The 13956-nt window shown below is 38.2% G+C and overlaps 1 protein-coding gene across 30 annotated transcripts in view; it reads left to right on the top strand.

Annotated features, from left to right (window-relative positions):
* Mycbp2 (MYC binding protein 2) overlaps positions 1-13956 on the top strand; it is a 238672-nt gene that overhangs the window by 109218 nt on the left and 115498 nt on the right. For all 30 annotated transcript variants that reach the window (NM_001106055.2, XM_087585430.1, XM_087585423.1 and 27 more), the window contains 6 exon segments: positions 3317-3408; positions 5598-5732; positions 7249-7332; positions 9268-9364; positions 12739-12931; positions 13300-13574. In NM_001106055.2, coding sequence (NP_001099525.2) covers positions 3317-3408; positions 5598-5732; positions 7249-7332; positions 9268-9364; positions 12739-12931; positions 13300-13574 — 876 coding nt within the window.

Genomic DNA, 13956 nt, shown 5'->3' with positions numbered 1-13956 from the left:
TGTAACTGCTTCATTGGAAGGCGTTTGTCTGGCTTAGTTGTCTTATTGCTTATTTTCTTTCCCCCTTTCCCTTGGTTTGTTATTATGGATCCTTTAGAGAAAGGAAACGTTATTAAACTCTTACTCAAAAAAATCAAACCCATGCAAAAGGAGAAAATGGGTTTTGAGGATTTAAACCTGACAAAGGATCCCTAGCCAGTGTCACGGTGCTTTGTGCCGAACTTCCACGTGCTTGGTTGGCTGCACCGTCCTATGTGGCTGCCTTCCCAGAGCTGTGTTAGTAACAGGATACACTCCTGTCCTTAAACCTGCTCTCTATGTAAGGCTCCTCTGTCTTTATTGTCAAGTCCTGTGTAAACAGGTACCCTCCACACTCACCTAGGAGGGAGCTCGGATAAAGTGAGAAGAGGGAGGGATTTTCTTGTATAAAATTTTACGTCATTCTGGTGTGTTGGCACAGGCTTGTAAGCTTAGAAACTTGGGAGGGTGAGGCAGAAAGGCATCTGTGGTGAGCTCTAGACTAGTGTGCTGAGTTCGGGCTGTTTCCCACACCCGTTAATCTCCTCAAGGACCAGCAGTCTTTTTTTTTTTTTTCTCGGAGCTGGGGACCAAACCCAGGGCCTTGCACTTGCTAGGCAAGTGCTCTACCGCTGAGCTAAATCCCCAACCCCCAGTCTTTGGTTTTTGATTACTCCTTATTAGTATGCATGCTCTGTGTCTGCACTCAGAGGCTCACACTACAAGCTCTGCCCTAATTCCAGTATCATTTTTTGCAAGAAAGTTTAGTTCAGGCTCTTTTGTGAGAGATAGTTAGTTCTTTTAGATCTCTCAGTAATAACCCAAATTAAATAAATATATTAAAGTTCGTTATCATTTTTGAGGATAGTGTACATAAATCTCAACAAGAACTGACAACTTTTAAAAATTTTACTAATAATGTTGATGATATCTATACTTTAAAATTTTAAGACACTGAAGTCAGGAATTTGCTAAAAATTAAAGCTCTTATAGTTATGGAAATCATCTGAGTAGAATAAGGTTAAGAGTACCTCTAGCATGGATGCTCACAGCCAACCATTGAACTGAGAATGGGGTCCCCATTGGTGGAGTTAGAGAAAGGATCAAAGGAGCTGAAGGGGTTTGCAACCCCATAAGAACAACAATGCCAACCAAACAGAGCTCCCAGGGACTGAACCTCTACCCAAAGACCATACATGGACAGACCCTGGGCTCTAACTACATATGTAGCAGAGGATGGCCTTGTTGGGCACCAGTGGGAGGAGAAGCCCTTGGTCCTGCCAACCCTCAAGTGTAGGGAAATGTCAGGATAGGGAGGGGGAGGAGGGATGGGATAGGGAAATGGGGAAAGGGGATAACATTTGAAATGTAAATAAAAAAGTATTCAATAAAAAGAAAAACAAAAAAAATTATAAACTAAAAGAAGTTTAGAGTTACAAGTTTCCTGTTCTCTTGAAGTCAGGAAAACTCACAGAGATGTAGTAATCCATCATACCTCTTCAGTCACTAGGTATCTATGAATCTAAAATAAATATCTGAACCTATTTGTAACATCAGTTGTGGTGACTGCCCAACTTAAAATTATTTTATTGCTCCTTCATAACTAATTTGATAGTATGAATCATAATATAATCTCTGATATGCAGGGTATCTGATATGTGACCCACAAATGGCTTGTGACCCACAGGTTGATAACCACTACCTTAAAAGGACTAGGTTCTTTCAGAGTTCCCTGGAGCACCTCTCTAGTTTCATGTCATACTTCCAGTGTCACTGTCCTCGGTGTTCTAATGCTTGCTTCCTTATATGTGTCAAGCAGTGCAGCCTCAGGACCTTGGTCCTTGCTCTTCTCACTAGCTACAACTCTTACCTGCATATCTCACTTCCTCCCCACTTTTGACCTTGACTCCCTGATGAGTCCGCTTAAAATTGTAGATCCTATTCCCTGTCACAAACATTGACCAATAGCTCTTTTTGTTTGATTGGTTTGCTTTTTATGATCTGTATTTTTTACCTTTTATTTTTAGTTCCTAGAACTGTGACTGGCATGTTGTATGAATTTAAAAGTATTTGTTGAATATCAGTGGAAGAGGCAAATTGTTGTGAGATTATCTCAGAAAAGAAGAAAAACCACTGGCCAGTTTTACATCGGGGTGTTCTTCTCAGCTCCTAAGTGGCAGTGCCCTGGTGTAGCACGGGAGGACCTGAGTTCAATCACTACCACCACAAAAGATAAATGCCAAGGTGTTTTATATGAGTTGGGTTAGAGCAGGGAAATGAAGCTAAGATCACTGTCATTAAGATCCCAGACAGAAGTAGAGTGTGGTTGAACTCTTAAGCCTTTTTGTACAGCTGAAGACCAGACACAGTGATGTTAGAGAAGTGGAAGCAAGAACTTTGTCTGGCGATGGAGTGCAGGACCCTGCCATTGTAGAGAGAAACTGGCAAGAAGGGGCTGGTGGTCACTTTACTGTAGAACAAAGAATACTGGGGTCCCTGGGAGAGAGAGACTCTGTACAGTCTGATCAAAGCAATGGGTTTAGGCCCTAAGGTATAGTGGAAAGTTTGAGACTATAGGCTTAGTAATTATTCAGTAATTTTAAATTCAATTTTTAAAAAAGATCTCTTTCCTCATACTTCGTTCTTTTTTACCTAGAGTCTTACCTTATCTTTAACCTTTATTTCAAGGTTTTCATTTCTTCTTTTTCGTTGCTACTTACCGAACTCTTTTGCTACCTGGTTTTTTGTTTTGTTTTGCTTTGTTTTGTTTTGTTTTTTTGAGGACCTTAACATGATTTTTCAATTACTCTATAGTGATATTTTTACCATCTTTTCCTCTAAAGTTCCACAAATATTCTTTCCTTAATGTTCACTATCACTGCAGGATGAACACTGTTAATATCCACCTTCTTTATGGGCAAGGACTCTAGACCCAGATCTTCACAGCTGTTATGTAATGAAATAAGAGTCTGGCCTTACTCAGAATCTCTGAGTTAAAATGCTGTGGGTTTTTCTAAATCCTTTGAAAGTTATATTCCTACTTTATTATATCAGGTACAAGTTTTCTAGTATAGAGCATAATTGATACATCCATAAAACACTGTATAATTCCTATCTTAAATGCTTATATATTTATATAATTTATTTAGTTATTGAATTTAATATTTAACTTAGTAATTAAAATTTAAATAGTAGATAAGAGTTTTTATATCATTTGTAGGTTAGTTATATTGGACATGCACAAATTTAGATACACAGAACAAAATGATTCAGAACAGTGTGTTTTTCTATTCTCCAGCTGTTTGAGTTGGGTCCTGATGGAGGAGATCATGAAACAGATGGAGACCTCCTCGCAGAGACTGACGTGCTGGCTTACGACTGTGCTGCTAGGTAAGTGCTCTGCTCATTATTCAGTGAAGTTTTTGTATATTTGAAATACAAATTTTATTTTAATTTAGCAAAAAAATTTAAAAGGAAACTTTGAATAATCTATTATTGGTAAGTCAAGAAGTTTAACTATATAAAGCTATGCTTCACTCAGTGACGGAGATACAGTCTGAGAGGTTCATTGTTAAAGAGTTTCATCCACTTATGAATATCATAGACGGTCTTCGCACAGACCTAATAATCTGGCACCTATACCATTGGCACAATATATATATATATATATACATTGGCACAATAGTGTAGTCACTATCCATTGTGTTGTGATTTGTTGTCTGAAATTCATGTAGTGTATGAGCATATTAGTGAGTGTAATCTTAATTTCTCATATAGATGAATGACTGGAGAGTATCTCACATGTAGTTTCAGTTTCAGGAAACTCTTTAGAGGATGCAGGTACATCAGTGTAATTTGTTACCTGTAATATATGTACAGGAATACACACACACACACACACACACACACACACACACACACACACACATTTCAGATCCCCATGTGCTCTAACATCACATTAATAGTCTAAGCTTGACACACTTAAAGAGGTTGCCAGCTTTGTTGAAGGCTCTTAGGAACATATGTTATCAGAGTATTTATTTATAAAATTTTATTAGTATAAAAAGACTTAGGTTTTGCAGCCCTTTCTGGAATCCTAAGAATTGTCTTGTCAATGCACTATGATAAATTAGTGTTTTGATTCCTGGACTGTTGTGATGAAAAAGAACATAAACTGAGCTTTATAACAATAATTGTGCAGTATACTTCCCAATAGTAGCTATGATATTTGGTGGCCAGGGGAAATGACTCGGTTGTCACAGTATAGCTCTTCCCTCCCTCCCCCCCCTTCCTCCCCCCCCCTCTCTCAGATGCACATATACATGTGTCACCACCACTACCACACAAAAGTAACCTTAAAAGGTGAATAACAGCTTTTTCTGGTAGTAGTACGTGTTTTTAGAAATAAAGGCAAGGCATTGGCTTTACCTTTATTACTAGAGATATACTTTGAGAACTGAAGAGTGTCCTAAAGAAAAATTAGTCTATTTGTTTACCTTAAGCATTTGGGGTCACAATCCCTTTGGCAAACATCTGTCTTCAAATGTAATTACATTGCAATTCATAACAATAGCAAAATTACAATTATGAAGTAGCAGTGAAAATATTCTTATGGTTAGGGATTACCTCAAGGTGAGGAACTGCATTAAAGATCACAGTATTAGAAAGATTGAGATGCACTGTGTTAGATGTTGTTACTTTGTAATCTTCGGATTTTATATGATTTCAACTAAATGGGACATTAAAATTTTAAAGATAATTTTCCTGAAACTTTATTATACCGTTATTATTTGCTATTTACTTGTGAACAGAGGATTATGGTTCTGAGATTTGAACTGTTGTGGAGAGTGGTAATAGATAGTCTAGAGTGTCTTCCTCAGCTCACTCACGGGCCCAGCTTTCCTGGGCAGCAGCGTTTGCATTGTTTCCGTTTAGTCGTCAGTCATACGTCATCATGTATGCTGTCTTTTCCCTCACATGTTTTACTAACATCTGTTCATTCTCTTGCTTTTGCTCTTTTCTTTTGTTTATTATAAACACCAGATAAAGCCACTCACTTTTTTTTTTTCACCACCTTCCAGGTATTCTTACTGTTCAATGTTATATCCTGTTGAATTAATTAACTTTTTTGTATGTGTAGTCCTTGTTCTCTGATAGGCTCAATCCCATGCATCATCTGAATTAATTTAGGACACAGACAACTCAGTGAACTAAACATTGTTTGACCTTTCTATTATTTAAAGATTTTATTTGGAGGGAATTTTATACATGGATCCAATATATCTATACTTCAGGGTTCAGGTAAACTGAGATACAGTATAATTGTAGTAACTTGCCCCAAATGTCCAAGCTAATTGGTCATTTTTCTGACATTCCACCCCTCAGAACTCTTAGCTGAATAAATAGTTCTTAAAACTAAGGGGAAAATTCTCTTCTCTGGGTAATGTTTTTGTAACAGTTTCAAATTTGTCCTGTTTTAATTTGAAAGTTTTATAAAATTTAAGCATATTGTAGAATCTGTAAAGAAAAGAACAGGTAACAGATGAGTGCAAAGTTGTTTGACTTCCTAATTTCTCTAGAGAAAAATATGCAATGATGTTTGATGAGCCAGTTCTGCTGCAAGCTGGATGGTGGTATGTGGCATGGGCTCGAGTGTCAGGTCCCAGCAGTGACTGCGGCTCTCACGGACAGGCTTCCATTACCACAGATGACGGGTAAGCGCAGTGGTCAATCTGACTAGTCAATTCTATTGTTTGTTTATGGGATAGTGTTCTGAAATCTCACAGCATTAGTATAATTGCTAAAAGTTAAATTTATATATTACCAAATATGCTGAATTAATCTAGTCAGAACAAGGAAAAAAGAGTGCATTATTTTTATCAAATGGCATTTGTATTACATTGTTTCAAAGCTTTATAACCAAATTAACAATTGCATAGAGGAAGGGTGCAGGATACTGATGAATTTCTAATCATAAAAAGGATGTGTAAATATGCATATATAAACATATATAGTTCATTGAGCATACATACTTTATATATAGTGTTTTGATATGTAGATTGATACTATATATATGCAGTTTGTAAGATAAAAAGCTTCTATCATATAAAATCCATGTAGAAAGCTGCGATGTGGTAGCATAACCCGGGGAGCAGTGACAAGTGGAGTGTGTCTCTGGAGCATGCTGGTCACACAACCTGGCCTACTGGAAAAGTTCCAACCCAGCAAGAGACAAGAGACCCCCCCTCCTTTTTTTTTTTTTTCCCTTGTGTAGCTCTGGCTGTACTGTAACTCACTCTATAGACCAGGCTGGCCCCAGACTCACAGAAAGTTCCTGTCTCTGCCATACAAGTGCAAGAATTAAAGGCATGTGCCACCACCACCCAGGGAGACTTTTTCCTAAAAAACCACTGATTGGCTCTTCAGAAGCAGTAATTGAGGTAGACTTCAGGTCTCCGTGTATGCATATATACAAGGGAGGGCACAATGCACATGCATGTACACACATGTGTACACATTGCACTAAATAACAGAGTACTTCCTATTACAGTATGTCATTTGATTCCCTCAGTAAGTTCTAAAGCAATGATTTCCCCACTCATACTCAGGAAATTAGAGAAAAACAGTGGAAAAATGATTTGCTTAGAGTAATGGTGTGGTTACCATGTGCAGAACCCTGCCCTCTGTCTACACTACTAATCTGTTCCTAGTGTTTGAAAATACTATGAATTTGTAAGAGAAACTGAGTTCATTTTATTTCTCTTGAACATAGTAGTATAAAAGGTACATACTAATTTATGAGGTAAATTTTGTTTTGATGAGTATTTACAGGAAGTTAAATCAGCTGTAGGATGTTTCTCTTCCAGTTCCCTGTTGGATTTTTGCTATAACTGAATTCACCCAGTTATTGTATATAGTTTGTTCCAAGTGGAACCTCCTGACACTTAGAGGCTAAAGCTTCTACATGTATCTAATTAAGCTGCTTTTATGCTCTGAAGTAGAAATCTTTAGTTAAACACTGACTAAACCAAGCGGAAGGACAGGGCGGCATGAGGCTCCTCATCCAGGAGTCCCGTCAAGTTCATAATTCAGCGTATAATTAAAGACTGTTTGACTTGTGGTTGATTTTAACAAATGAGTAGTTTTCATTAGCATGAGACGTGAAGGTATTTTACTAAATTTCTTACTAACTTGAATTTGATGTCATACTAGTCCTTCTTGCTCTTTCAGGGTGATCTTCCAATTCAAGAGTTCAAAGAAGTCAAATAATGGCACCGATGTAAATGCTGGTCAGATACCTCAGCTGCTCTACAGGTATGAAAGGTCACTGACTTTGTAGTTAACTGACAGCTTACTCATGTGTTGTGCTGACATAAAATCACCATAAGTTGTACAGCAGTGGGCAGTGGAGAAAGTATTCAAGCACTGAGCAAATTAGTGTTGTACTGGTGGAATATAGCTAGTTAAAATTTTGTGAATATTTAATATACTTTATGAATATTTTCTGCATCAGGGTTAATTCAAAATTTTCCATGATTCGGCATCAACATTATAGCAATAGCGATATGCCAATAGCTGTTTTTAATCTGCTTTTTTATTTTAATACCAATTATAAAATGTAATAGTGTGTCTTAAAGAATATAAATTTGAATAGGAAAATACTTTAGATGTGCACTTAATCAACTTATTGGACTCTTCTTTTTCTCTCTGTTAGAGATTAAACCTAGGGAATGACACAGGCTAGGCAAGCACCCCAATATTTGCTTGAGATCTGTCCTGATAGTCTTTTTTTTTTTTTTTTTTTTTGTAAAGATTTACTTATTTTACTGAGTACACTGTAGCTGTCTTCAGACACACCAGAAGAGGGCGTCAGATCCCATTATAGACGGTTGTGAGTCACCATGTGGTTGCTGGGATTTGAACTCAGGACCTCTGGAAGAGCAGTCAGTGCTCTCAACCACTGAGTCATCTCTCTGGCCCCCCTGTCCTGATAGTCTTACAACAGTATTTTGTAATAGAAGTCATTTAAAAACCTCTCACCATTAGCTTCTACTTTTAAATGAAATAGTAAATTGCTCATGTTGTTTATTATATTATTAGCAATAAGAATTTTAATTAATTCACAGTAATTCAAACATGAAATGAGACATATGTCATATTTCAAAGTATTTGTCTTTTTCTAGATTAAACCCCCATTAAAAAATGCTTTTCTTACTATACATAGTCCCCAAATGTAACCCTCTCTTTCATATCTTCTCACAATCACTGAAAGAATTTGAATGTTAGAAATCTCAAATTTATCCAGACAGCATCTTTGGTGTTTATATTACCTAAAATAGCCATTGATTTTTGACATTAGACTGTTCATCTGCTGGGTTGTGAACTGTGGCTTTTAATAACTGAGTCAGTCATCTCTCTAGCCCAGAAGTCCTTTGTGAACATACAGATTGCACCAGACAGCTTTTAGGACTACTGGTGAATAACTGTCTGCCATTGCTAGGGAACATGATATTTATATTTTTAATGCTGAATATTAAAGTTATTTCCCTATGGCAAATGTACATTTTAATATATCATTTGCATTACTTCTTTGGGAATTTCACAGTGTATTTTGAAAATATTCACCCTCTAATTCATTCCAGATCTACCCTGTCCTTAACCTAGCACCACTTCATACCCCTCTTTTGACTTTCTGTAATTTTTTCCTGACTTCTTAAGATAATATATATTTTATTATTAGGTGGTGGCTAGGTGGGTGGATGAAACCTTTTATTGAGTTCATTTAATCTTATCTCATTCATTTAGTGCTGGACACTTGGAATTGTGTAACCTATCAGAAGCTCCTCCCTAGACAAAACTCCATTCCCACTCTCAGCAGCCATTGATTGTTTATAGCTCTTCATCTGGGGTGGGATTGGGAGATTTCTCCCGTCCACCTTGGCATGTCAGCTGGTATTATGTAATCTTGTGTTGGTATTGTCCTGGCAACCACACATGCACTGTCTTCCATGAGTTTAGCATTTCAGTCAGGCCCAAAAGACACTGTTCTGCTCCTGTCCACCAAACCTCTCTCTGGCTCTTAAAATCTTTCTGTCCCCTTTTCTCTTATGGTCCTTGAGTCTTGAGGATAGGGGATATTATATAGGTTTTTTTTTTGGTAACTGAGCACTCTACTGATAATAAAAAATGTACTTTAAAATTTTTCATTGGACATTGGGACAGAGTATATTGTCTATATTCTACCACCAGACTCCCAACCTGTGATGGCAGTACTTCAAAAGGCAAACAGCAGACAAGTGAGCCTGTACACATTTTAAAGAGATCTTTTGCAAGAACTGTCTCCGTGGTAAGCTACTTTTAAACCTCTAAGCTTTGCTGTTGAGTGTTGAGTGTTAATTCTAAGGCTGACTCAGCAAAGCTTTATAAATTCAGACCTGCTTTTATTTTGGTGTTTATAGATAGTCTAGACAAAGATAATGCACCCTTTCAGTAGTGGAAAAGTAAAGATGTTGCTTGTGACTTTACCATGTCTAGCTGAACTGGCCTTTTTACATCTGAAATAACTTGTGACTTTTCTGACTAGACACATACCCTGCTAAGCAATTAATTTAGTATCTTCTCATGAAGATCATACAAAAACTCCAGAATAGAGAAAACTACTCTCACCAATAAAGGAACTTTTGAGGAATCACCATCCCTTACCTCAAGCTGTACTAAAGAGCAATAGTGACTTAAAAAAAAAACAAAACAGAACTGCATGGTACTGTCACAGAGACAGGCAGGCAGATTAATGGAATAGAATTGAAGATCCAGAAATGAATCCCCACACCTATGGTCACTTGATCTTTGACAAAGGAGCTAAAACCATCCAGTGGAGAAAAGATAACATTTCCAACAAATGGTGCTGGTTCAACTGGTGGTCACCATGTAGAAGAATGCAAATTGGCCCACTCTTATCTCCTTGTACAAAGCTCAAGTACAAGTGGATCAAGGACCTCCTCATAAAACCAGATACACTGACACTAATAGAAGAAAAATTGTGGAAGAATCTCGAACACATGGGCACTGGAGAAAATTTCCTGAACAAAACACCAATGGCTTATGCTCTAAGATCAAGAATTGACAAATGGGATCTCATAAAACTTCAAAGCTTCTGTAAGGCAAAGGACACTGTGGTTAGAACAAAACGGCAACCAACAGATTGGGAAAAGATCTTTACCAATCCTACAACAGATAGAGGCCTTATATCCAAAATATACAAAGAACTCAAGAAGTTAGACCGCAGGGAGACAAATAACCCTATTAAAAAATGGGGTTCAGAGCTAAACAAAGAATTCACAGCTGAGGAAGGCCGAATGGCTGAGAAACACCTAAAGAAATGTTCAACATCTTTAGTCATAAGGGAAATGCAAATCAAAACAACCCTGATATTTCACCTCACACCAGTGAGAATGGCTAAGATCACAAACTCAGGTGACAGCAAATGCTGGCAAGGACGGGGAGAAAGAGGAACACTCCTCCATTGTTGGTGGGATTGCAGACTGGTACAACCATTCTGGAAATCAGTCTGGAGGTTCCTCAGAAAATTGGACATAGTACTACCTGAGGACCCAGCTATACCACTCCTATACAAACCAAAAGATGCTCCAACATATAACAAGGACAGGTGCTCCACTATGTTCATAGCAGCCTTATTTATAATACCCAGAAGCTGGAAAGAACCCAGATGTCCTTCAACAGAGGAATGGGTATAGAAAATACAAAAGATTACTACTCAGCTATTAAAAACAATAACCTCATGAAATTCTTAGGCAAATGGATGGAACTAGAAAATATCATCCTGAGTGAAGTAGTCCAGTTCACAAAAGAACACACTTGCTATGCACTCATTGATAAATGGATATTAGACCAAAACCTTAGACTACCCAAGATACAATCCACAGACCACAGGAAGCTGAAGTAGAAGGATGACCAAAGTGCAGATTCTTCAGTCCTTCTCAGAAGAGGGAACAAAATACTCACGGGAGAAATACAGGGACAAAGATTGGAGCAGAGACTGAGGGAAAGGCCATCCAGAGACTGCCCTACCTGAGGAGCCATCCTATATACAGACACCAAACCCAGACACAATTAGAGATACTAAGAAGTGCGTGCTGACAGGAGCCTGATATAGCTGTCTCCTGAGAGTCTCTTATCAGAGCATGACAAATCAGAGGCAGACAGATGTTCATAGCCTTAGCACAGGGTCCCCAATGGAGGAGTTAGAGAAAGGACTGCAGAAGCTGAAGGGGTTTGCAACCTCATAAGAAGAACAACAATGTCAACCAACCAGACCCCACCAGAGCTCTCAGGAACTAAATCACCAACCAAAGGGTACACATGGAGGGACCCATGGCTCCAGCTGCATGTGTAGCAGAGGATGGCCTTGTCTGACATCAGTGGGAGGAGAGGCCCTTGGTCCTATCAAGGCTTGATGCCCCAGTATCAGGGAACAGGAATGCCAACAGTGGGTGGGAAGTTGGGGGAACACCCTCATAGATGCAGGGGCAGGGAGGATGGGATGGGGATATCCGGAGTGGAAAAGCAGGAAAAGGAATAACATTTGAAATGTGAATAAATAAAATAGCCAATTAAAACAATACTGTTATTGTCATTTTCAGTATGTGTCTATAATGGCCTTGTGGTCAATGGGTAATTGAAATTATTTATGTAGCACATGTATTCAGTCATTTATTTTAAATTTACCATTTTTTTTATATTATATCAGTAGTCATCTAGTCCTTGGTGAGCACTGGGGAGCAATGTGCTCCTTTCTGAGATTCTATAGTCTTTGCCATCATTTCAGTGTGACATCCTTCTAAAACCTCAGGGGAGCCAAACCATGCTTGAGAACTTAAAAATCCAAATAGCGTGTTTTGTTATTATCTTCTAGTCAATTCAAAAATTGGTTATAGTTTTAAGTATGCATTTAAATATATATATATATACATATATATGTAGATAGGTATGACTGATTTATAATATTTCAAAACTACTTTAAATTGTTATATATTTATCATTTTGAAGAAACATATAAATTATGTCATTTCTTTTTTCTTCTTTTTTCCACATTTAGAAGACAAACTATCTAGGCAGGTAAAAGGAAAATGTAAAAATATATACAGGTATTTATCTCAGCTACCAAAACTCAGCAAGAAGTTCAAGTAAGCTTTAAAGTGGCATTCCACTATGGTTCCCTTTTACTCCAACTGTAATTTCTTTTTTTTTTTTTAGGTTATTTTTTTAATTTACATTTCAAATGTTATTCCCTTCCCAGTTTCCAGTCCATAAGCCCCCTTATCCCATCCATCCTCCCCCTTCTTCTATGAGGTGTTCCCCTTCCCAAACCAGCCCCCCCTTCCCCACTGACATTTCCCTATATTTGGGGGTTGAGCCTTGGCAGGACCAAGGGCTTCTCTTCCCATTGATGCCCAACAAGGCCATCCTCTGCTACATATGCAGCTGGCACCATGGGTCCCTCCATGTGTACTCTTCGGGTAGTAGGTTAGTCCCTAGGAGCTCTGGTGGGTTGGCACTGTTGTTCTTATCAGGCTGCAAGCCCCTTCAGCCCCTTCAGACCTTTCTCTAACTTGTAACTTAACTCGTGCAGTGCAGACCCCATTCTCGGTTCACAGTCCAACTGTGCTGTCATGTGAACTGACTGTCCTCTCACACTGACAGGAGTGCTTTGAGTCACTGTTGAGCATTCTTCACTGGAGCTGGACGACCTTAGTCTTAGGAGTCGAAGAGCTTAGAGGGCTGAAGGGGTTCCAGTTCACTGCCACACTCCTTGATTTAGAGCGACTACGCTTCGTGGGGACCTGCTGTCTGCGGTTATTGCGTGTCTACACCTGTGAAATATACCCCGTATCAGGTCAGGCAAATTCTTAAAATAACTTGAAAAATAACTTCAAGTATTGGGAAAACGCTATGGAGATAGTCAAATGTTTAAGATCCTAAAATACCTTTACATTGCTCCTAAAATTAAGACAGAAAAAATGTAACTTTTAAGGTTTTCTTTTAAAAATAGAAAAGTTTCAACCAATATCTTAGACTTCAGTATTAATGTCAGTTCTTTTTTTTTTTTCTATGTTGATTAAAAAAATCATTTTGTAGCACCCTTAATCTCTAAACAGTTTCATTTCTGGTTTTGGTGTTTGACTTTTATTTTATAATAAATGACTGAATTATTACTATCATTTATACACTTTGGTTTATTGGCACGTTTTAATCTTCTCAAAGCTGTAGGAAAAGCAGTTGTAGAAGAAACTAGCAAATTAGCTGAGTGCATTGGAAAAACAAGAACTTTGTTAAGAAAGATTTTATCAGAAGGAGTTGATCATTGCATGGTGAAGTTGGATAATGACCCTCAGGGGTACCTCAGCCAGCCCTTGAGTCTACTAGAGTCCGTCCTTCAGGAATGCCATAACACCTTCACTGCCTGCTTCCACTCATTCTACCCGACCCCTGCGCTACAGTGGGCCTGCCTCTGTGATCTGCTCAACTGTCTGGATCAGGTAAGTTAAGCTTATAAGGTAGTGGTTGAAAATAAAATATGTTGCTTAATATTCTGCAAGAAAATTGATTCATATTTTTTTTACCTTATCAATTACTAGTGACCATTTAGAAATCCACTTGGTATGCATAACTTTTATAGCTACAACTTTAAAAAATTGCTTCTGTAAGTGCCCACTTTTTCTTTCAGTCTGTGGGTGAGATTATTTGAGAGGGAGGGAGAAAGAATATAGTGAGTGTGGGAACAAGCACAGCTCCAAATGGCCCAGCACAGCTTTCCTGTTCTAAGAACAGGAAGAGGGAATGAGTGAAGGTCACGTGAACATCACTCATTCCCTCACAAATGCCTGGCAGAGCAATGGGGCTGACGGAGACCTGGAGTCT

Source organism: Rattus norvegicus, chromosome 15, assembly GCF_021556685.1.
Source record: "Rattus norvegicus strain SHRSP/BbbUtx chromosome 15, alternate assembly SHRSP_T2T, whole genome shotgun sequence".
Taxonomy (NCBI): domain Eukaryota; kingdom Metazoa; phylum Chordata; class Mammalia; order Rodentia; family Muridae; genus Rattus; species Rattus norvegicus.
The sequence above is the reverse complement of the archived record's forward strand: the minus strand, read 5'-3'. Positions and strand labels throughout refer to the sequence as shown.